At 47.9% G+C, this 23,980-nt stretch overlaps 1 protein-coding gene across 1 annotated transcript; it reads right to left on the bottom strand.

Annotated features, from left to right (window-relative positions):
• Positions 1-490: 490 nt before the first annotated feature.
• Positions 491-13,187, bottom strand: SLC22A6 (solute carrier family 22 member 6). The gene is made up of 10 exons (XM_043969509.1): positions 12,494-13,187; positions 11,681-11,784; positions 10,007-10,161; positions 7,121-7,289; positions 5,940-6,063; positions 5,585-5,700; positions 3,739-3,953; positions 3,481-3,589; positions 1,386-1,589; positions 491-843 (listed from the first exon to the last, which is right to left on the bottom strand). The coding sequence occupies exons 1-10, from the start codon at positions 12,872-12,874 to the stop codon at positions 765-767; spliced, it is 1,656 nt and encodes a 551-aa protein (XP_043825444.1). The 5' UTR covers positions 12,875-13,187; the 3' UTR covers positions 491-764.
• Positions 13,188-23,980: the final 10,793 nt, after the last annotated feature.

Genomic DNA, 23,980 nt, shown 5'->3' with positions numbered 1-23,980 from the left:
AGGAAGTACCGAGGTCAGCTCTCAGCAAACCTTAAGCTCTGCACAGTGGCAAAGACATGCTTGGGCTCTGAGGTGCAAGTGGGTCAGAGGCCTCTCCCCACATTTTCAGTGGCTTTTGCTTTCACATGTGGGGTTCTACTTTCATCTCGGGGTGTTTGTGGTTCAGGGAAACCTGTTGATTTCAGGGCCTAGTGGTGGGAGAAGCGAAGTTTGGGCTGAAGTCCTGTGGGAGCCAGTGGGTGAGATTCTAGGCTGAGCCCTTGGCGTTCTTCATTAAGCAGGCTTCTGGAAGGGTCTATACACAGCACTAGCTGGAGGCAGGGAGCCAGAGGAGATGACCCCTCCCCCAGGATGGAGGTTTGGATAAGACGAAATGGACCTCTTGCTTGGAGGTGAATGGGGACCCCCTGGTCTTCCACTGATTTTCTAATTCTCTCTGGAGAGAAGAAGGGTCAGGTCAGGAAAGGGCACCAGAGGACTGAACCAGAAGTAAGGACACAGGCAAACATTTTAATAATGGGGTCCAGGAGAGCATCTGGGCATGGGGAACAGTCTGTGAGCTGGGGGAGGAGCAGAATTCTCCACGTTCCAGTCTCAGGTCCCTTCCATTTTCCTCTCCACTCTCCACACCAGCCTAGCCCTTCCCTGGAAGCGTCAGGCTTCATCTGAAACAGCTCTTGATGCTTAGGGAGTGGGGAGAGGAGAGAGGAGAGAGGAGAGAGGAAGTGGATGGGACCCCCTGAAGATCGACTTCCCAGCCATCCTCAGAGCCCGTCCTTCCTCAGGGTCTGCAGGGGGATTGTCTGCTCTCCCTCTTCCTTCTGTTTCTTCTTCCCGTCACTCCTACAAGAACAGGGTCATTAGGTTGGGGATAGCCATTCTGGGATAAGGGCAGAGAATCCTGGAGGGTATTGGGGTGGCTGGCCCACCAGCTCTCTTCTGAATTAGGGAGATGGTCCCAAGGTTGGGCAAATATGGGCAGCTATTCGGCTTTGTCATTCCCGGACATCTTGGTGTCAAATTCCTGCCTATTCCATTCTCCAGCAAAAACCAACCAGAACTCTGCCTGAGAGATGGGAGCTTGCTGGAGGATTCCAGTAGAAATACAGGGATTTCTGAGGCTCTCAGAAAATATGAACAAGTCCGCAAGAGATGGGAAGTTGTAAGAGGGGATGGAGACATTCACATTTGAAAGAAGCTGCTGTACACTTATGAGCCATATTGATTGCTTGCCATCTCTGGGAGGGGGCAGGGGAGGGAGGGAAGAAGGGATACAAATCGAACCCCAAACTATAAATACAAATGTTTATTCACTAAAAAAACCCCAAGAAGCTGCTGGTGGCCCAGGCATGAACACTGGGGGGAGGTGGACAGCCTTCACTCACCTGGCTTTCAGCTCCTCCACACTTTCTGGCAAAGGCTTGTTGAGTGTCTCTGGCAGAAAGAAGGCAACAGCACCACCAGCAATGGGGACAGCTCCATAGATGAAAGAGGGCAATGCAGGGTAGAGCTCTCCAGTCATATTCACCAGAGGACTCATGATGCTGCCCACCCGGGCCATCATGCTGCCCATGCCCAGCCCTGTCTGCCTGAAATGCCAAGGGGAGAGAAAGGGAGAGAGTGAGAGAGACAGAGGGTCGGAGACAGACAGACAGACAGACAGACAGACAGACACACACACACACACACACACACACACACACACACACAGAATGTAAGTACAGCTGATTTCCCAGGGGGCTGAGCAGTCGGGGCAAAGTGGAAAGTGTGACTGGCCTGGGAGGCAGACTTGGGTTCAGACTTTGCCTCCTCAGTCATATTCATCCCACACATCCAAATGGTTTGCCAAGTTCTGTTGTTTCTACCTTCACAACATGTCTTGAGCACACCCCCTTCTTTCCTCAGACACTGCTCCCACCCTGGTGCCATTTCTGGACTGGTGGATCTGCCTGCCTCAAGTCTCTCCCTACTCCAGTCCATTCTCCATTTAATGGCTAAAATGATTTTCCCAAAACACAAGTGTGATCATGTTACTCCATCCCTTTTCCCACCCCACCAACTCAATAAATTCCAGGGGTTCCCTATTGCTTCCAGGAACAAATACAAAACGTTCTGTTTGGTGTTCAAAGCCCTACATAACCTGGCTCCCTCTTACCTCTCCAGGCTTCTTACATCTTACTCTACAATCCAGAGTCTCTTTGGCCTTTTAGTTTCTTCTTGAATGTGACACTCAATGCCTCTTCCCTGGCTGTCCCCCATTCTCAGAAGTCTCTCCCTCCTCACCTCTGTCTCCTGGCTTCTTCAAGCCCCAGCCCAAACCCTACCTTCTTCTTCTCCAGCCCTATTCCCTCTGCTAGGCCTTTTCTTTTGAGATGCCCTCCCATATATTCTGTCTACACCTTCTTGGTCCATAGTTCTTTGCATGTTGTCTCCCACATTAGATGGGGATGCAGTTTTAGGAGGGAGGATGCTGGCAGCTCCAGTGATTAGGAAAGACTTCATGGTGAAGGTGTAGTTGAAACTGTTTGGAAGGAAACCAGGGGCTCTGATGGCCAGAAGAGAGAAGGGGGGAGATTCTAGGCACAGGGGCAGGTGATAAAGTGAGGCAGTTGGGCAGGATGGATGGAGCTCAGAGTGGGTGGAGGGCAGTAATGTGGACCAAGACTGGAAAGATAGGAAGGATCCACGGCAAGAAGAGCTTTAAGGGCCCAGTGAAGGTCATTCTACTTGATACTAGAAGCAAGAGGAGCTATGGGAGTTTAGAGTAGGGGGCGACATGGTCAGTCCTTCAGGCTAGGAAAATCACTTTGGCAGGTGTGGAGGATGGACTGGAGCAGGACAGTTTGGAGGCAGGGAGGTGGGTTAGGAGGTTACTGCAATAGTCCAGGTGAGATGGGATGGGGGAGGAGTCAGGGTGGCAGCTGAGTGAGCAGAGAAGGGGACAGAAGCAGGGATGTTGCCAGATCTGACAACTGGCTGGATGAGTGGGGAGAGTCAGAGTGAGGAGGTGGGGGTGACTCGGAGCTTACAAACTTGGGGGACAGGGAGGATGCTGCTGCTTGGCCAAAGTCCAGTTGATCCCAACAGTAATAGGGAAATTTGTAAGAGGGGAGGGTTTAAGGGGCAAAGATGATGAGTCTGGTTTTGGACATACTGAATCTGAGATCTTCTGGGACACCCAGTTTGAAATGTCCCGAAGGCTGGTGGTGAGCAGGGCTAAAGGCGTGGGCGTGGGTAGATAGATCCAGGAGTCGTGACGAACATCTGTCGACTTGATGACCTCCTCTGGGTCTGGTCACCACCCTCGGAGGGCATGGGAGAGTTACCATTGGTCCTTTCTGGGTTGTGAGGGACACGGGCTACCAGAGTGTTTGGACATCGCTCTGGGCACTGATCGACTTGGCTGGAGAAGGGCTTCTGTCTCCACCTTCCCCCCTCTCCCCAGCGCCAGGATTCTCTCCCAGGACTTCCGATACTCACCGAATGACTGTGGGATAGAGCTCCCCAGTATACAGGAAGATAGAGTTGAAGGAGGCAGCCAGACAACCCTTTCCTAGGACTGCCAGGGAAGTCCTCATGATTCCCCAGTCTGGGAGGAAGGAGAATAGTGTTGAAGGGACACACTGAGGGCTGAGGAGAGGGACAGAGCCCCTCTCTGGTCCCACTAGTTTTAGACCACGAGCCCTGGGCTGTGGGGCACAAAGGGGCCAGGTCCCCTTCACTTTCCCAGTACCTTACCTTTTGGCATCAACATATTGACCAGGATGGAAATGCCAGCCAGCAGCAGGCTGGCCATTTGGGCGGGGCGCCGGCCAATGTAGTTAATGACTAAGAAGCCCACGAATTTGGCTGGCAAGTCCACTGCCCCAAAGATCACTTGGGTAAGGTAGATGTTGGTTCCAAAATACTGCAGGTCCATGACCAGCCCATAGTAGGCAAAGCTAGTGGCAAACCTGGGAGACACAGGGAAGTGGTTGTAGCTTGTAGGTCCCAGACTGAAAGCTGAAAGGGGCCTTATGGTCATTTAGTCCAATTTCCTTAATTTTGTTGTTGTTGCTTTTGTTTTGGGTGGGGCAATGAGGGTTAAGTGACTTGCCCAGGGTCACACAGCTAGTAAGTGTCAAGTATCTGAGGTCAGATTTGAACTGAGCTCTTCCTGAATCCAGGGCCGGTGCTTTAACCACTGACCCACCCAGCCGCTCCCCATTTTCCTTCATTTTACAAGTGAGGAAATTGAGGCTCAGGTAGAGAACCTGAAAGGGTCAGGGGATAGAGGGAGGAAAAGAAAGTGGAGAAGATGGAAAGGGTTCCATGCAGGAAAGGGGGCTCAGGGGAGGTAGTGACCCAAGTCCAGTGTGGGCCTTGGTCTGGGAAGTCCTAGAATGGTCCAAGAGAGGAACAAATTCAACCACAGAAGCAGATAGAGCGCTATGCCTGGAGTCAGGAATACCTGAGTTCAAATCCAGCCTCAGACACTTACTGGGCAAGTCACTTAACTTTTCTCAGCCTCAGTTTCCTCCTCTGTAAAATGAGAATAAGAGCAGTGCTTCCCAGGGTTGTTGAGAGGATTAACTAAGAGCATATTTGTAAAGCACAGAGTAGGTGCTTAATACATGCTGGTTTCCTTCCTTGCCCTCCCCCTTTTCTACCTTTCACAACCAATGGGGACTTTGGGGGATTCGGAGCACAGAATCATATCACGTTAGCACAGAATAGTCTGCTAGGTGGTGGAGAGGGTTGAATTGTAAGACTTGGAGTCAGGAAGACCTGGATTCAAATCCCACTTCAGGTGGAGAGCCCTGGCTAGGTTAATCACTTACCCTCTCTGACCCTCTACATCCTCATTTGTAAAATGAGAGGGCTGGACTTGGTCTCATCTGAAATCCTTTCCAGGTGTAACACTATGAGCTTCTATAGGGTGAAAGGGCCCTTAGGAATTCTCCAGTCCCTAATTTCCTCATTTCGAAGAAAAAGAAAGTGAGGCCTAGAGAGTGGATTTGCCTCCCCCATCCCGTGCTGCCCAGCTGGGCTGCTCAGCTCATGGCTGAGCTGAGGAGGTGGGGATCATTGGAGCCTTGATTAGCACTTTCAGCAGCTAAGTCAAGTCAAGTATTGGGAAATAAACAGTTGGCAGGGAGTCAATCAGTCCAGGGAGGAACTGACCTGGTGTGTGGCTACCTGGGAGATTCCTATTTTAAATAATTGTTCTTTTAAACTAAGATCATAAATTTATACCCAGAAGGGACCTTAGAAGCCATTCAATGCAACTGCTCCATGTGACAGATGAAGAAATGTCCATGCTGTTGAAAGACTTCTAGAGCTATCAACATTCTGTATTCTGATGCTCTGGGACAAGGCTCTGATTGCCCTACCCTAGTTCTCTCTCTGTGGGTAAAGTAGCATCACAGTCTCTTCCTGGGTGCAGAGCTCCCTATAGTAACTCTATCCCTGCTCCCCTCTTGCCTCAGATTGGGATTCCTACAATAGGCCTGCATGTCTACCCTCCATTTGTCTCCACCTTCATCTCCTTCCCCAGAGCAGTAATTGCCCCTCCCCAAGTACCTTGGTCCCCCTCTGCACCTACCAAATCAGGGAGAGGCAGCAGAAGAGGCCTCGGAGCGTTGGCAAGCGCACCAAGTCCAGGGCAGTATATTTGCTCTTGCCTAAGGTCATCTCCTTTTGCAGTTTTATTTGTAGCACCTGGTGGAGAGGAACAGTGGGGGTTTGGGGGGAGGAGAGGGGACTTCAGGAAGAACATTCCTTTCACAATTACCATTACTGAGATAGGTAGACCAAGGACTGTGGGCCCTGTGACCAAGGCTGGGGCAGGACTGGATCCCAGGTGGCCCGCTCTGGCCCCTGGCCTGTGTGCAGAACCCCTCGTCTGCCCAGGTCCTTGGAAGGTTGGCAGATGGGGGTGAGGTGGGGAGGGAGCTCACTTCCACACTCAGTTTTTGCCCTTCTTCCTGTTTCCTGTTGATCCAGGCCACCTTCTGCAGTGCCCGCAGTGTCAGGTCCAGCCTGCCCATGGAGGAATACCAACGTGCAGATTCGATGAAGAGCCTATAGTCAGAAAAGACCCAAAACTTCAAACTTGGATGGCATGAGGGAGGGTGGGGGGATGGGGGGACAGAACCCTTAGAGCTGCCCAGGCAGACTGGCCCCTGAAAGGTTGATTGGGGCCTGGCATTCCAGGCTTTCCTTGGTAGAACCAGGACTGGAGGGGGTATGGGCAGTGAATAAAACACCTGATGTGGTGCCAGCCCCTGGAGGGTTTTCAAACTATCTGACTTGGAAAAGGATGGATCTAGGAATGAGGGGGTGCTGAGGAAGGAGGGCTTTAGAATTTCCCAGAAGACACAAGTTTGATTGGTGTGTGTATGTGTGTGTGTGTGTGTTTGTGAGTGAGTGAAATGTGAGTGTATGTGTGTGAGTGTGTGAATGTGTGTGAGTGAGTGTGTGTGTGTGTGTGTTTAGAGGGATGGGTGGTAGCACAGCAGGTACCAGTGATCCAGTGATACAAAGATAGTCCCTTCCCTCAGGGAGTTTATATTCTACTAGGGAACAATATAGACTGATAAATAAATACAATCTCTATAGAAAAGAAATACAAAGTAAGTTGTTATGCTTGAATCAGGGCATTAACCATGGTGGGGGTGGGCTGTGGGGGGCACTCAAGAAAGGCCCCTTGACGGAGGTAGCTCTGGAGTTGAGCCTCAAAGGGAACCAGAGGTTTCCAGAGGCAGATGTGAGAAGGGAGAACCTTTCAGGCAGGTGCATGGAGGTAAGAAAGGGAACCTGGAGGATGAGCAATGAATGAAAGTTTGTCTGGAGCATGGAGAATGGGGATGGCGGGGGAGGGGTCATGTTCAGTGAGCCTGAAGGGAGATGTTGGAGTCAAATTGGGGAGAATTTCAAATGCCCCAAAGAGGGGTTTGTGTGGAATCCTCGACATGGCCAGACCTAGCCTTTATGATCATCCATTTGGCAGGTGGGTAGAGGGTGCAAAAGTCCAGGCAGGAGGTGACAGTGGACTGAGTTATCGAGGACAGAAGGGAGCAGAGAGAAGAGCTCGGTATGACTGGTGTATGACTGGTGCCGGGCATGAGTGTTCACTTACCAGGAGTAGAGGAAGAAGACAAAGAAGGGCACCGAGAGGAGGAACTGCAGCCAGCGCCAGTGGGGGACGGCATAGGCACAGCCTGCTAGGATGAACTGCCCTATGCTGTAGGTGTAGCCAACCAGAGTGCCCACTGTGGCCCGGGTGTGGATGGGCATCCACTCTACATCTGGGGAGATGGGAACAGAGACACAGGGTTAGCAATGGTGTCTGTGGCTGGGTGGTCTTAGGGGCTCAGGGCTCCTGGGGTTAGGGCTGGATGAGTGTGGGGCTCAGGATGCCTATTCAACCCGCTGAGCCAGGTGTGAGCCAGCTCTAGGTCCTGTCTCCTCGTCAGAACTGAAGCTCAGAACCCTGGGTTTTTAGGGGCGGCTGGGTGGTGCAGCAGTTAGAGCACCAGGCTGGAGTCAGGAAGATGAGTTTAAATCCAGTCTCAGACACTCAGCTGTGTGACCCTGGGCAAGTCACTCCATTCACCCTGTTTATCTCAATCTGTAAAATGAGCTAGAGAAGGAGATGGCAAACCACTCCACTATCTTTGCCAAGGAAAGCCCAAATAGGGTTAGGAAGAGTTGGCTACAACTGAACAACTGTTTTTTCATTCACTCATCAATTCATTCCAGCACTGACACGTTACATTCTGAGGTCCCTCCCAACGGTGATGTTCTAGAGTGTAAGGTCCCCAGCACTCTGACAATCTGTGTTTTGTGTTCCAAAGTCTCTTTTGGCTTTGTTCTTTTGTCTTCCAGTGCACTTTTTTTTTTTTTGCAGGCAATGGGGGTTAAGTGACTTGCCCAGGGTCACACAGTTAGTAAGTGCCAAGTGTCTGAGGCCGGATTTGAACTCAGGTCCTCCTGAATCCAGGGCCGGTGCTTTAACCACTGCGCCATGTAGCTGCCCCTTGACAGTGCACTTTCTAAGGTTTCTCCTAGACATGACATTCTCTTCTGTATTCTAAGGTCTCTTCAAACACTGACGTTCTAGGCTCTAAGGTCCCTTCTGGTCTCCCATTCCAAGTTCTGGGTTTCTCAAGTCCCTTCCTGCTGAAACATTCTTCGTTCTAAGGTGTGGCACGCTCTGATTCTGACCAACTTCAAAGAGGGGATTTGGCTTCTATCATAAGCACCTCAAGTGTTTCCCTGAAGCAGGGCAGAGAAAGATGACTTTGGGGAGGGGGAAGAGAAGAGGAGGAAGGCTGGCCCTTTGAACAGCTAGAACTTTCAGAGAGTCCCTTGGCCGGGGTACTGGAGCTGAGGTGGAGGGGCCGGGGCAGGCAGACACCAGGGCCAGACCCCTGGTCAGCATGGAGATTGGGGGATCCCAGAGCTCTGGGTTAGGTCAGAGCCTTGAGGCCCCAGCCCCAGGGGCCCCTTTACTCTAAATACCACTGGGGCCGGTGACCCCATCAGGTGGCAAAGTCCACCTTGCCGGTCTCCTCTCCTCAGAGCCAAGGAGGCCTTAGAGGGATAGAAAGTGGGGCCGTGGAGGAAAGGCAGTGGGACAACCGACATCAATGGAACTCTGGACCTGGAGTCTGGAGATCTGAGTTCAAATCCTAGCTTTGCTCCCTTTGGGAAAGGAATTTTGGATCTCATTCTCCCCTCCTATAAAATGAAAGTCAGACTAGGCTATGTCTAGGCTTTTTCCCCGGCTTGAAATCTTTTGATTCTAGGGGAAAGGTCTTGGGACCTAGGCCAGGCTCAGAGGTCGTGGGGAGAGATAAGGGCTTTGATTGAGGCCTGAGGCCCTCTCCTCCCATCTGGGTTAGGAAGACCCAGGAAGGAGCCCCTTTGGGGAGACTGAGAGGCTCCCCCCGGGCACCACCCAAGGGAGCAATCCTGGGGTGAGGGGAGGGTTGTGCGATGGAAAGAGCCCTCACTGCCTCTTGTGAACTGTGTGATCCTGGGTGAGTCAGCTAACCTCTCCAAGCCTCTGCAAGATGAGGCCCCATGGGCAGAGAGAGCCCTTGAGCTTCAGCGAGCCTTGGTTCAAATCCCCATTCTGCTCATTGCTACTTGCCTAGCTGTGGGTGAATCTCTTTCCTTCTTTGATCTCAGTTTCCTTCAAACAATAAAAATGAGCTGGAAGTTACTTCTAAGGTTCCTTCTAGTCCGAAATATTGTGGTTCTTCCATTTGGGGTAGTCCTCAGTCCTAAGGAAGAGGAAGCCCTGGGGCAGTGGCACTGCCGGCAGCCCCCTAACTCTCAAATCTGAGGGGAAATCATTTGAAGAGAGGTGGGGGGAGAGCAGTTGTCTCTGCATAGGGGGTGGCCCAGCCCCCGGAATGGGGGTCCTTAGCATTTTTGGTCTCATGGGCCCCTCTGGGAGTTTGCTGAAGCCAATGGACCCCTTCTCTTTGAAGGGAATGCTAAATATCAGGTAGGGGTAAATGAAAGGAAAGAGGTCATTTTTTTTCCTTTCCAAGTTCACAGACTCCCCTCCTCGGAAATCAGACCCCAAGTTAAGAACTCCTGCCCTAGAGAGTCCATCCTATATCCTATATCCCTCCAGTATGCTTGATGGTCCTCACTGCCTCAACTTCGGGAAGAGGCTGCGGAGGGTCGAGAGACCAAAGGAATGTAGCAATCACAGAAGTCAGGTCAGAAACGTGTCTCACCTTGGGTGAGAGCCCCATTGCCCCACCCTAGTTATGACCCTGACAAACAGAAGTGGCGGGTGTGAGGACTCCAGTGGGAGGCAGGGCCCGCATGGATCTAGAGAGACCTCTAGGGGACGAGAGTGAGCATGAGAGGCAGGTGACGCAGGACCTTCAGATATCAGGGTGGCCAGGGGGCGGGGCCCAGGATTCTACAGCCTGAATCCACCTCCTCCCCACCCTCCTGCATCCGCTCCCTTCCTCCTTCCAGAACCATCTCCCCTGCTCACTCAGTGTAAGGGAGTTGAGGGACATGCCAGACAGGGAAATGCCAGCCAGAAATCGGAAGACACAGTAGGTGCTGAAGTTGGGGGAGAAGGCGCAGCAAGTGCCTGACACGGCTGTCTGCAGGTACGTCCAGATCAAGATCTTACGGCGGCCCAGCCTGGGGAGACAAGGATAAGAGGGCATCTCTGGTGCCCAGTTCTCTCCACTTCTCCTCTGGTCCTCCCCCCAATCCTGGTAACCCTGGCATTCATTCATTCACCCACTCACTAACTCATCAGTCAATCCATCAGTTGAGGCTTCTGCTGTTCCTGGTCCTGAGCTCTGCCCTAGGGTTGATAATCAATCATGGAACCTTGGCTAAGTCATTTGGTTTCTCTGATCAGCTCCTTTTCTGTCAAATAGAGAAGACCTCTACTGCCTACCCCAGGGAACGTGCTTTGGAAAGCCTTAAAATTCTAGAGATGTGTGAGCTGTGATTACTCAGAACCTCAACTTGTCATCTGTGAAATGGGGGCAACAATACACTAATGCACACTGCACATACTATCTACTTCATTGTGAAGAAAGTTCTCTCTTTGAGGGTAAGCACAATTTCCTTTCTGTCTTTAGATTGTGTGTGGGGGGGGGTGGGGTGGGGTGGGGAAAGAATTGACAAGAAAGTGTCCTGACCAGTTCTTCAAATCTTCGCTTCCCTTCCCTACATGTGTATCCTTGGTGCTTTGCCTGTTGCTTGGCTCACAGTAGGTGCCTAATAAATGTCTGCTGAATACATTGAAATAAATGGATTATGAAATCTCAACTCAGTGAGTCGTGGCTGTAATTATGTTGATTTGGAGTAGGCTCAGGATTTCATTGATTTAGGGTGGGGTGACCATGCCAAGTGCTTAATTTCTCTTGACTTTAAACTAGTTCCTAAATGATAAATGGTAGATGGGCCACCATCTGCTTCAGAGGAGGGAGTTCATTAGAGCTGCCCTTGTGGCCAGTGTGGCGCTGAGCCCTTGGCTGATAGGCTGCTGGCCATCACTGCACCCATTCTCTAAGTTTCCACCCCTCCCCCCTTAGCAAGGGCAGGGGGCTGTAGCCTTTGAGAATCAGCTATGACCAGGCCTTGTCAGGGGACTTCAGCATAGCATAGACAGCATTTATAGAGCACTTTACAGATATTAAACTCATTTTATCCCCTCAACAACCCTGGGAGGTAGCTGCTATTTTTATCCCTATTTACAGATAAAGGTGTGGAGGCAGACAGAGGTAAAGCGACTTGCTCTGTCCAAAGCGAGATTTGAACTCAGCTCTTATAAACTCTAGGTCTACTCATGGAGGATTAGTAAAATAATAATTGTTATAAGCAGCCATAGTGACAAGCAGAGTCCCATCCTCAGGGATGTATGTCTACTTGAGGACAATAACATGAAAAGATGAGAAGTGGGAAGTCATGTGATATTGGAGAAGCGAGTGAGCATTAGGGCCTGAAGCAGTCAGAGGTGGGTGGGCCTCGAAGGGTGGGCTTTTGGATCTCTTCCTTCAAGCCCTGTGAGTGCTTGCCCTCACTCGCTTCTCCGTCTAGACTTCCTTGGTTATCTGCCTTCTCTCTCTCTCTGGGTTTTCCCAGAACTGACCCCCACCCCCGCCGCCTCTCCCCGACTCCCCCTTCTCCACATCCCAGGACTCACCTGTCTGCCAGGTTCCCAAACACGGAAGCACCGACGAGCACCCCAAACATGTACAAGGACTGGCCCAGCTGGCGCAAGGCCCTGTGGCTGCAGACGAGGTCCCACTGCAGGGGAGAGAGGGGCTCAGGGGATGGGAATAGCCCAGCCAGCCATTTGCTTGACTCTCCTCCCCTGGGTAGTGGCACCATTGGGAGAGCAGAGCCGAGAGGAAGAGGGAGCCCTGGAGGGAGATCCTTATGGAGAGCAGAGCCAGCTTCTTTGCTCTCCCCAGACCCATCCTGGCCAATTCTCCTCCATCCCCTTCACCTCATTTTTATCCCCACCCCCATCCCCACCCTCCTTTCCCATTCTACCCCCAGTGTCCCTGCCCATCTCACTTCCCTCTCTTTCTCCATCTCCATCCCACTCTCCTTTCTCATCCTCTGTCCTCTCTCCCAGTCTCCCTCCCCTGCTCATTGCCCTCCCCTATTCTCTTTCCTTATCTCCCCATGTCCCTTCCTTGGCCCTGCCCCAGAGCCCCTTCCTTGCCTCTTCCCGTGTCCCTGTCCTGCTACCCCATTCCTTTTCTCCACAGCCATCTCTCCCCCTCCGCCCTCCCTCATCTAATCCCCCAGTTTCTCAGCCTTCTTGCCTAAGGAAGGCAGGAGTCTGCCACCTTCCGAAGGACCCTCAATCCTGTTTTCTTTTTGGTCTTTCTAGGAATCCTGGATCCTCTTCCCTCAATCAGAGAAATTGAGTCAGAAAGGTTTGAATTCCAGGCTTTTCCTTGTGAGGGGGTTGGACCAGATTGTCCCACTTCCCTAGATCTCTTACCTCGGTCACAATGGTGGCAGGGAAGGTGCTGTGGTCGTAGGCCCAGCCATCCACACAGGCCTCGGTGGCTCCAGTCCCATTGGGCCCTGTGTCATTGGGCCAGCGTATCCCCTGCTGGGGGGTGGTAAAGCGGCGGCATGATTCGGGCCTGCCCTGCTTATCCCGGGGCAGCCATGCCCACAGCTCCTCAGCTTCTGAGCTGTCCCCACTCAGGTTGGCAGAGGGAGGTGGGCGACAGTGATGGCGAGGAATGGCAGCTGTGAAGTTCTGAATGGTGTTATGGGAGGCCAGCAGCAGCACTGGGATGACCACCAGGGTGAACTGGGCCCACTGGAAGCGGCCCACCCCTCCCACCTGCAGGAGGATGTCATTGAAGGTCATGGAGATGGGGGTCGGGCTGAGCCGAGCGAGAGCTGGGAGTCCAGGGGCTTCTGTCGACTGTCTCCTTCGGTGCAGGGGCAGGTGCTGTGGTGGCCTAGCCTGGTCTGGCTCCACACTGGTCTGTTCTTGGAGAAAGACTCTGTACTTGCTCAGTTGGGGAGACAGCACCTAGGCTGACCCGGCCCTCCCTCCTTCTCCTGCCTGCCTGCCTTCCTCTGGGTGACTGGGGGCCCAAGACAGCCCCTCCTTCCTAGAACTTGGGCCACTCATGGCTCAGCCTCCCACTTGGCTTTTGTTCCCCCAGGTCTGGACAGTTAAAATTTGACCCAGGGCAGAAAGAATGATTGCCCAGAAATCCTGCCTCCCACTCAGTTTTCCTTGTAGGTCAAAAGGGAGCACAATTTGGGAGTTGGGAGGCCTGGGCCTTTAAGAGGCCTGATGCCCCCCGCCCCCCCCCCCCCCGCATGCTGGTGGGAGCCTGAGTCTCCACTCGTACTTTCCTTTGGGGGGGTTGGAGCAGGAGAGGGAGAGGAAGGCAGTCGTGACTGAAGCCCCTCAAAATTGGTTTGGGGCCCAGTGTCCTGGGCTTGTGCCTAGACTGCCTGTCAGAGGTTGTCTTGGCCAGTGCAGAGCATCGAATGCCTCCTTCACAGATCCCTAGACAAACACCAAAGGAAGGGAGCATCCAGGTAGGTCGGAGCCAGGAGGGCCTTGAGAACACGGGATGTCAAAGCTGGTGGGTGAGGGGCCTTAGAACATAGAATGTCAGAGCTGGAAGAGACTTCAGTGCAAGAAACGGAGACTGGAGGGATATACAGCGTTTTGGAGAAGGGTGACGGGATGTGCTAAGGCTGCACGAGGAGTCAGTGACAAAGCTGGGATTCCCCAAGACCAGGCACCCCATTCCCGGTCCCGTATTCTCTCCTGCAAAGATGCTGTCACCTCGAAACACTGAGTTCCTTCTCAGCCCTGCCTCCTTGGGCACTGGAGAGTATTTCTGTGGGTGTCCCAGTTCCTGATTGCTTGGCGATGTTCTGGACTATGGCCCAGCTCCAGCATTCTATCCCAGCACTCTCTGGGTTCTTGACTGAACGCCAGGTGTCTGACCCACTTCTTGTTCTGTCCTTCCATTGCTTGTGTCCTGAGCCCAGCCTGCCTCTCACATTCTGACTAAGATCTCTGGTACTTACTTACCTGATCTCCTAAGACCCATGTATTAAAATTCTATCTTGTCATTTTGTTCCTCAAAGTTATACTCATGTATAACTTATTTTGAATTGCTTGAGTTCTTGTGGGTGGGGGGTACAAATGGAGGGGGGGGGAAGAGAAGTTGGAACACAAAGTTTTAAAAAAAGTGATGTTAAAATTTTTTTATTTTTTTATTTTTTTGCGGGGCAATGGGGGTTAAGTGACTTGCCCAGGGTCACACAGCTAGTAAGTGTCAAGTGTCTGAGGCCAGATTTGAACTCAGGTACTCCTGAATTCAGGGCCAGTGCTTTATCCACTGTGCCACCTAGCTGCCCCCTAAAATTTTGTTTTTACATATATTTTAGAAAATAAGATTCTATCCAAAGTTAAAAACAAAACAAAACAAAACAAAAAAAGAAAAAGAAAAAGAAGAAAAATTCTATCTTGTCTAGTTCCCTTGACCACCCTCCCTCCCTTTTAATCTTAATGGAGAGTGAGTTTAAAAGTAGTCAGGATAGGGGTGGCTAGGTGGCGCAGTGGATAGAGCACCGGCCTTGGATTCAGGAGGACCTGAGTTCAAATCCAACTTTAGACAGTTGACACTTATTAGCTGTGTGACCTTGGGCAAGTCACTTAACCCTCATTGCCCAGCCAAAAAACAAAACAAAGCCCAATGCTGAAAACCATCTCTACATGTAACTGGAAAATAATAAAATACTTTCATAATTAAAAAACTTATCTGCTTCAACAAACCCAAACCAGGCTTGAGTACTGTGGCAGAGATCTCACCCTCTAGTCAGAACACAAAGAAATGTATAAAAACTGTTGTGAAGATAACCCCACTCACCACTAGTACACAGGGTGTGTGCACACTCATGGACAATAGGAAACCCAGGAGACCTGAAAGCTGAACAGCTCTTGCTGTGAGAGAACTCAGCGGGTGTTACATCCAAATAACAGTCCCGAGTGAAACAAGGCTGGCAAATGAAGGCCAGCTTATCAAAGTCAGGACTTTCTGTAGTGGCCACAGCAAAGGGGAGCACCATGAAGCTGGTGTAGGCTTTTCAATAAAAACTAATTTAGTCAACAAGCTTGGATGCCTCCCCAAAGAAGTGAATGACAGGCTTGTGACAATGCAATGGCCACTTGTAGGAAAGTGCCATGCAGTCATCACCAGTGTGTATGCTCCCACCATGATGAACCCTTATTGGTCAAAGAAAACATTTTATGAAGGCCTGAAGACCCTTATTATCAATGTGCCAAAAAAGGACAGACTTGTAATTCTGGGTCACTTTAATGCCACTTGTAGGAAAGTGCCATGCAGTCATCACCAGTATGTATGCTCCCACCATGATGAATCCTTATTCAAGACTGGTTTATTGAAAATGGTGGGGAAATTCAGAAAATGCTAAATGAAAAACAAGAACTCCACAGGTTTTACTATCAGGATAGTTCATCTATCTCTAAGAAGGCAGTGTAAAGCAAAGTGCTAGTAAGATTTAGGGGTATGCAGGAGTCTTGGCTCAGTAACAAGGCAGATGAAATTCAATTTTGTGCTAATAGTAACACTCCAAAGTGCTTTTATGATGCCCTGAAGGTTATTTTTGGGCCAAAGATATATAGTGCACCTCAGCTACTCAGTGCTGATGGAGCCACATTGATTAGTGATAAAAACATGATCCTAGAAAGATGGGGATTGGGGCAGCTAGGTGGTACAGTGGATAAAGCACTGGCCCTGAATTCAGGAGGACCTGAATTCAAATCTGACCTCAGACACTTGACACTTACTAGCTGTGTGACCCTGGGTAAGTCACTTAATCTTCATTGACCCCACAAAAAAAATGGAGATAATGACAACACCCACTTCCCAGGGTTATAACAAAGATCGAATGTTATAGTTTTTTAAAATACTTGGCATGGTGTCCAGCATGTAGTAGGTGCTATATTATTTCCCTCCCCCTCACTGCCATCATATTCATCATTTCTTCCAGAGCAGTAATATTCCATTATGTTCACACACCACGACTTGTTGAACCATTCCCCTATTGATGGGCATCATCTTTGTTTCTAGTTCTTTGCTACCACAAAGAGGTCTGCTAGGGGGCAGCTAGGTGCTGCAATGGATAAAGCACCGGCCCTGGATTCAGGAGGACCTGAGTTCAAATCCGGCTTCAGACACTTGACACTTACTAGCTGTGTGACCCTGGGCAAGTCACTTAACCCTCATTACCCCACAAAAACAAAACAAAACAAAACCAAAACAAAGAGGTCTGCTAAGAGTATTTTGGTGTAGATGGTGTCTTTCCTTCTGCTACTGATATCCTGGGGTCTCTGCCTAGCACTGGGATGGACCTCTGGGTAAGAGGTGGCAACATTTCGCTCTTTACATGGCTACAGATTGCTTTCCCAAGTGGTAGATCCTTCTTCCTCTACTCCCACTGACTTAGGGCCAGAGAAAGAAGTGAGGGCAAGAACAACCCTGGGCTTTGGAAAGGCTAATGAAGGCAGACAGGGAGCTATAGAGGAGGCTTTGTGAGGGCATCGTTGGGTCTGTCTGGTTTTTTCCTGTTTGGGGCTCAAAGGTCAACAGCCTTGAAAAAAGCTCAGTGCCTGATGGGCAGATGTCTTGGGACCTTCTCACCTGATGCAGGTCATGGAACCTTTGCCTGAGTAGGCAAAGTAGACATAGCCTGTGAAAAGTGACCTCTGCTTACTCTTCCTGGAGCAGCTCAAGGGAGGAAGGCATGTACGGTCTGTACTGCAAAGTGGAGCAACTGCATTTCATTGCAAAGACTTACTAGGTCAGCCTTTTTTTGAGGTATCTGGCTTGGCCCCAAGGTGGTTCAGAGTTCGGAGAAATTTGACTGGGGGCCATGATTGACTTGGAGAGTTTAGCCCCTTGGCTGGGCTGGGCACCATGCCCAAGACCCCCCATGGGGCTCACAAGCTCCTCTTCACTCTTCCCTCTGCGCTTTCTTCTTCCCCACCCCACTCTCGCCCAAGGTCCTTACAGAGTTGGACTGTTTGTCCAGCTGGCTGTGTCCAGAGGTAATTAGGATCTCACAGTCTTCAGGAAACTCTGGGTGTCTTAGGCTTTAAGCTAAGTTCAAACCCCTGAACCTGATGTTCAAGGCTTTCCCCACTCTACCCCCAAACTAAGTAATATATAAATTGAAGGCTACTTCAGCCCCAACCTAACTGTTGTCTTCCCATTTTCCTGCATGTACCCTCTGTTTCCCCCAACCTGCCTCCTCTTTTTTTGGCTCAGCATCACCACTCACACCATTTATAGAATCACAATTTGTTTATGCTCTCCTCCCTCAGTCTTCTTTTCTCTGGGCTAAACACACTCACATCCTCATATAACATGGACTCAGGGTCCTTAACCATCCTGGCTGCCCTCTTATGAATGTCTTCCAGTCATCTGGTTGGGGCAGAGAGTGGAGATAGGGAATCCATTGGTCTTTGATCATCTGACCAATAAACAGAACACACTATGGGCTATGACTATTTTTCCTTTTTTTTTTTGGTGAGGCAATTGGAATTAAGTGACTTGCCCAGGGTCACACAGCTAGTAAGTGTCAAGTGTCTGAGGCCGGATTTGAACTCAGACCCTCCTGAATCCAGGGCTGGTGCTTTATCCACTGTGCCACCTAGCCGCCCCCTCTTTGCATTTGCTTTGCACATATTTGGTACTGATGTGTGTGCTTGCATGTTCTTTTCCCCAATAGAGCATAGTCTCCTGGAAGGCAGGGGTTTTCATTGTATCTTTGGTGTATAACACATAGGAAGTGATGAAAAAATGCTCATGGAATGAACCATATGACTCGTCCAAGGTCATTTAGGTACCAAGTAGCAGAATGAGGATTCTAATCCTGATCTTCTGACTCTGAATCCAGTGGGATTTCAGCTATACCATGTTTCAGGCTCTTCTCTTTTCTCAGTTCTTTGAGGCTACAAGAATCTTCTGTTTTCTTTTCTTTGTGGTCTCCACAAGCAGTGCCTACATCTGGGCTGGTCCACAGCAGGCACTTGCTGAACCTTGGCCAGAAGTTGGAAGGACTATCTTTCTGCTACACAGGTAATTTCCTCACCCAGGGATTCACTGGCTTGTTCTGAGGGTGTGACTCACCCCTCACTCTCTTCCTGGCTGTGACAGATTGGCACTGGAGAGAGTTCAGAAGAAGCAGGGGGAGATCTTGCTGGAGCCTGGGACTGCATCTCATTATCACCCGAACAGCTTGGCATTGAGAGCTTTCTCCAACCAAGCTGCTTTTGCCCAGGGATGACTGCCCGAGCTGTTAGGACGTGCTGAGAGGATGAGCAGATACTTTTCTTTTCTTTTTTTTTGGTGAGGCAATTGGGGTTAAGTGACTTGCCCAGGGCCACATAGCCAGTAAGTGTCAAATGTCTGAGGCCAGATTTGAACTCAGGTCCTCCTGAATCCAGGGCTGGTGCTCTATCTACTGTGCCACCGAGCTGCCCCAGATACTTTTCTTGAAAGAGGAGAAGCAGTGGGCCTGGGCTTCCTGGCAGGGAGAAGCAGTGATGGTTCACATGGTTGGGGGCTCCAAGGAGGCTCTCTGGTCCTCACAAAAGCTTCTCTCTAAGCTTGCTGATGTCTGAACTACCTAGACTACAATATTTAATAATATCAACATAATAATATCATATAATAAGAATATTACTACAATTAATATATAATACTGCAAATAATAAAGTTGTAAAGTACTAATATATATACATATGTGTATGTGTATATATATACATATATATACATATATATGTATATACATATATATGTATATATGTGTATATATATATATATATATATATATATATATATACTCTTTTGAACCTCACAGTAACCGTGAGCGAGGTAGACATTTTATGGATGAGGAAACTGAGGCTCAGAGACATTAAATGTCCTGCCCTTGGCAACACATCTAGAACTTTCAGAAGCAGCATTAGAACCTGGGTGTTCCTGACACTGAGACCAGCACTTTATTTGCTACACTTGGATTGGGAAGCATCAAGAGTATGAGCTCTGGCTCATAGGACTGAACCAGTTCCAAATCCCATGAATGGGTAGGAGACAGGAAGGGGTGAGTGCCCCAGCCCTGTAGGCTCAGCCAAGGCATTTTTCAAAGTTAGATTATAATAGGAGTGATGGGTTACTGTTTCATGTTCTTGGTATTTTTCAATGTGATCTTAGGAGTCTTTTGTGTTGCAAGCATTTCTTTTGTAGGGCGTAATAAATAGCTGTCCTATACACCTAATATCTCCTCCTTCCCCTTTGCTGAAAGTCTAAGGGAGAGTTGGCAGAGTCCCAAAACCACATGCTCAATGAGAAGGAAAGAGAGAGAGAGAGATCGGAAGTTGTTTCAATTTTTAAAAGCCTATTGAGTGGGCAGTTCTTCCTGGCTGGGTAACCAGTCCTCTCTGGCACAATCTCCCTTACCTCCCCACTCCCACATCAAAGAGAACCAAAGGATCAACAAAGGCAGAGCATGGGACTATCCCAACTTCACAAATACAAAATAGGGGAAGTATGTTTAGTCCCCAGTTTGACAAAGGTCTCAAAATCTTAGGGGGCTGCCAAGTCAGTCTGAGTGGGACTCAGTGGGTCATAGTGGCTGAGAAAGCTCACAAGACCCCTTGGGCAGAGCTTCTAGGAACAACAATACGCCGCTGTCTTCTCCCTAGTCAGACCTTGTCTGAAGCACTATGTTTCTTTAGCTGAATGTAATTGCTGGGTTTTAGATGTGATTAGCATAAAATACCAAAGGTGATAAGATTAATGATTTTTAATGTGGGATAATTTGGAAATGCATTTGGATGAATTAATATCATTTGACTGGCAATAAGTTTTGTTTCATGTTTCAAATACATGGTGTATGTTATTACTGTATTTTAAAATTCTCTTATATTGTGAAATTTGGGAAATCGCTTTTTCGGAAATGCTGTTAGACAAACAAATTTTTTTTTACCAGAACAAAATTTTTTTAATCCAAAGTCCATCTCTTGTTTTATTAATAATTAAGATAAAGTTTGCAGAAGCAAGTTCACCTTTGGTTCTATCCTCAATGACTTTGTCAAAATACATTACTTCAGTCCCTCTGGTGGTTTCTCTTAAGTGCAAAATAGGATTGCATTATTTGAATTTAATTTCCTTTATAGTTGAAGGTTTTCTTCTTGGTTGTTTGCAGAATTTTTTGTTTAAGGCAAAATTTGTTTTGTTTTTGTTTTTGCAGGGCAATGAGGGTTAAGTGACTTGCCCAGGGTCACACAGCTAGTTAAGTGTCAAGTGTCTGAGGCTGGATTTGAACTAAGGTCTTCCTGAATCCAAGGCCAGTGCTTTATCCACTGCACCACCTAGCTGCCCCCTAGGCAAACAACTAAAACAAATCTGGATGCTGTTAGATTACAAATTGAGCTTTTAAAAGAATGTGGTAAAATAGATATTTGAAAACTATTAAATATTTAATGGGGCTATATTTTGTTTTAAAACAGATAATAATAAATTTACTATAATAGATTGAGTTTTCATTTGAAAATTTTGGGCTATTACTTGTAAAAATTATGAAAACATACATAGGCTGGGGCAGCTGGGTGATATAGTAATAGAATGATAGCCCTGGAGTTAAAAGGATCTGGATTCAAATTGGCCCTTACTGTGTGTGTGACTCTGGGCAAGTCACTTAACCCCAATTGCCTCCAAAACCCCCCACCAACAAGAACAAAATTAAATGTATAAGGTAGTTTAAAGATGTAACTTCAGTACATTAATATAAGTCAATTAGCAGGTATTTACTGTATATCTGAAACCAGAGAATGTAGTTAGTTTAATTTATAAGTAGATGATTATTGAAATGTAACTGTTAGAAAAACATGATAAAAATAATATTATTCAAGCCCTAACCTGTGGTTAGTGAAATTTTGCTATTTGAGATAAAAACTCTTGTGACTATAATTTAGAATAGTTTTGAGTTTTGATTACAGGGATGATTGTCTGAATTGTCATGAAGCCAATAGCATATGCTACAGTCTGAAAGCTGCTACAGGTGTACCTGTGCCTGGGAAAAGTTGAGAGGATGACTCTGTGGCCTAAGAGCAAATCCTGTTGACTCAGTTTCCCCATTGTGCCATTTCCTTTCTGAACAGAAAATTCCCCCCCTCCCCAGTTCATCTTGAATTTTGCTTTTGATACCCTGTGACCACATGATTTCTGTCAGATATGACTCATACCTGGAATCAAACAGTTAAGGGAGTTTCCTCCCCTGTTATATGGTATATGTCAGGTCAGTCTGTGCTCTTCAAGGGATGAGTCTTGACATTGTTAGAGCCATATCCCTCCTTTTCCTTTTATAGCAAATTTCTAGAAACAGGGCTGGTGAAACAGTAGAAGTTTTATAAGTACAATACTAAACCTGTTAGTAGATTGATACTGGAACATCTCTGATCTATCATAATGGGATACAAGTATGAAAAAATTTCACAATTTTAGTCTGTTTGTGCTCAAATTATAATATAATAATGCTATTCCCCAAAGGAGAATTTGATAAAGTATTAAGATAAAGATGTAATGTGTAAGTTTTCCAATGAAATGAAATAGTAAAATTTGAGAAAGCAACAAGGTTAGAGTAGTTTCTCTAAGAACTGTACATATTTGTATATGATTGGCTTCCAAAGGTATGGAAACCCAGACTTTGTGTTTTAGTAATAAATGCTTTTAATTGGATTGAGTTATATGTAAAATGGTATTGATGGTTGTGAAGAAAGCGAAGTTATTTTTCCTATTTTAAAGTAAAGTAAAGAGTTCATTTTACAAGTTAGACACAAAATTTTTAAAAAGATTTTTTTACATCAGGTATAGAGTTTAGGTAAAGAGAAACAGCAAGAAGTATATAAACACTGAATTCTCTGAAGTTTCACGTGAATTGGGTTCCTAATTTGATGTTCTTCTTAAAGCTCTGCTGTTAATAGGATCAGAACCATAAGGCTTGAGCTGGTTTTCATCACATGAACTAGCTATTGGCAAACCAAATTTAAGAGATTGTACTAAATCGTATTAGGTCTTGTTACTGGCAGATTTTATTAGAGTTATCTAAGAGTCTCTACAAGTGATTTGGAACTGGAGAAGCAGAGCCCCCTTCAGAGTTGCCCTGAGAATGAGACCTGTTCTAGAATGTACAAGAGAAGATCTCCAGGGGCAGGATGACCACACGGGACATCTGGGACTCACAATGTGCTGATTAAATGGACGTCTGGAGTGGGTTATTAGGATACAAGGAGATGATGCTAGTTTATATTGATGAGCATGATTGTATTGCTTCGGCATTTTCTTTCATGGTGTTTATATTTATGTTTAAGTTTTCTTGGTCACCTTGGTGACATGTAAATCTTCCTTCTTAAATTAGTCCATCGGGAGCCCTCTAAGTAGTTTGATCTGTAACCTGACTTATATAATTCTGATCATGACATGAAAAATCTTATGGATTTGACTTATAGATGAGTGATCTGTAGGGGGAGTGGGCTGCCCCCCTTGAATCAAAAAGGGGGAAATCAAGCGAATTGAGGGGATTAGAAAAGCAAGCAGTTATTGTGGAGATTGAATGAACCACACTGACTCTATCTTCTGACTCAATTCTGGATCTTGCCCAGTTCCTTTCTATTTAATTATGGGTCTATTCCAATTTTTGTCGTGTGAGAAATTGGAGCATTGGAAGAGACCTCTGGGACATCTAGTCCAGCTCCTATCTGGAAGGAATCTCTCTAACACAGCAAACAGGCTCATTTAGCCTCTGTTTGAAGAACACCAAGGAGGGGGTGCCCACCTCTCCAGGAAGCCCTGTTACACCAAGTTATGGGAAAAACTATTGCATTGTTTGGCCCTAGTCCTGCATGGCTGGGAAGCTAGACCACCCCTACCGGTGGCTTAGAGACCCTTAACTAAGACCTTAGGTTCTGCTAACCAGAAACCCAGTCAGATCCATAGAATAATGAAAAAGAGTTTTCTCACAATTATATGACTCAAGCAACCCATGTTTTATCTGAAAACTGGCCTCAATCAATCAGGTATTGTTCCCATATTCTTTTTTTTGGGGGGGGCAATGGGGGTTAAGTGACTTGCTAAGGGTCACACAGCTATTAAGTGTCAAGTGTCTGAGGCTGGATTTGATCTCAGGTCCTCCTGAATCCAGTGCTAGGGCTTTATCCACTGCACCATCCAGCTGCCCCCTCCCATGTTCTTTTAACTGTTTACAGACACTTGGGGGAGTGTGACAGCACCTTTTCTGATTTCAGGGAATCACACCTATTCACTCTGCCCTTCCTAATATGGAAAGTCCCTAATCTTCGCTCCAATTAGAAATCAGATAACCTAATGTTGTATCCTGGTTAATTGTTTTCTTTTAATGAATTGGTCATATTTGACTTTTTTTTTTTTAAAGTGAGGCAACTGGGGTTAAGTGACTTGCCCAGGGTCACACAGCTAGTAAGTGTTAAGTGTCTGAGGTAGGATTTGAACTCAGGTCCTCCTGACTCCAGGGCGGGTGCTCTATCCACTGCGCCACCTAGCTGCCCCTGACTAATTGTTTTTGATGTATAAAAGTCTGCCTCCTCCTGGATCCCAGGTCTAGCCCTAAGCCAAGGCAGGGTCCTAGACCCCATTTGTTCCACAGTTGGTATGTATTGCTGAATAAATCAATATGTCTCTAAGGTGGAACCTTTGTTTTCGCAGTCATCCCATCTTTCACCTGCTACAATACCTTAGTCTGAGGACATTGAGCTTCTGGAGGAGTGTCTGGAGCAGGGCAACTAGGCTGGTGAAGGATTTGGTCATTTGGGGATTAGTTGAAGAAGCTGGGATCTTTAGCTTGGAGAAGAGAAGAGCAGGGAGGGGCATGAGAGCTGGCT

Source organism: Dromiciops gliroides, chromosome 6 (assembly GCF_019393635.1).
Source record: "Dromiciops gliroides isolate mDroGli1 chromosome 6, mDroGli1.pri, whole genome shotgun sequence".
In the NCBI taxonomy this organism is placed as follows: domain Eukaryota; kingdom Metazoa; phylum Chordata; class Mammalia; order Microbiotheria; family Microbiotheriidae; genus Dromiciops; species Dromiciops gliroides.
The sequence above is the reverse complement of the archived record's forward strand: the minus strand, read 5'-3'. Positions and strand labels throughout refer to the sequence as shown.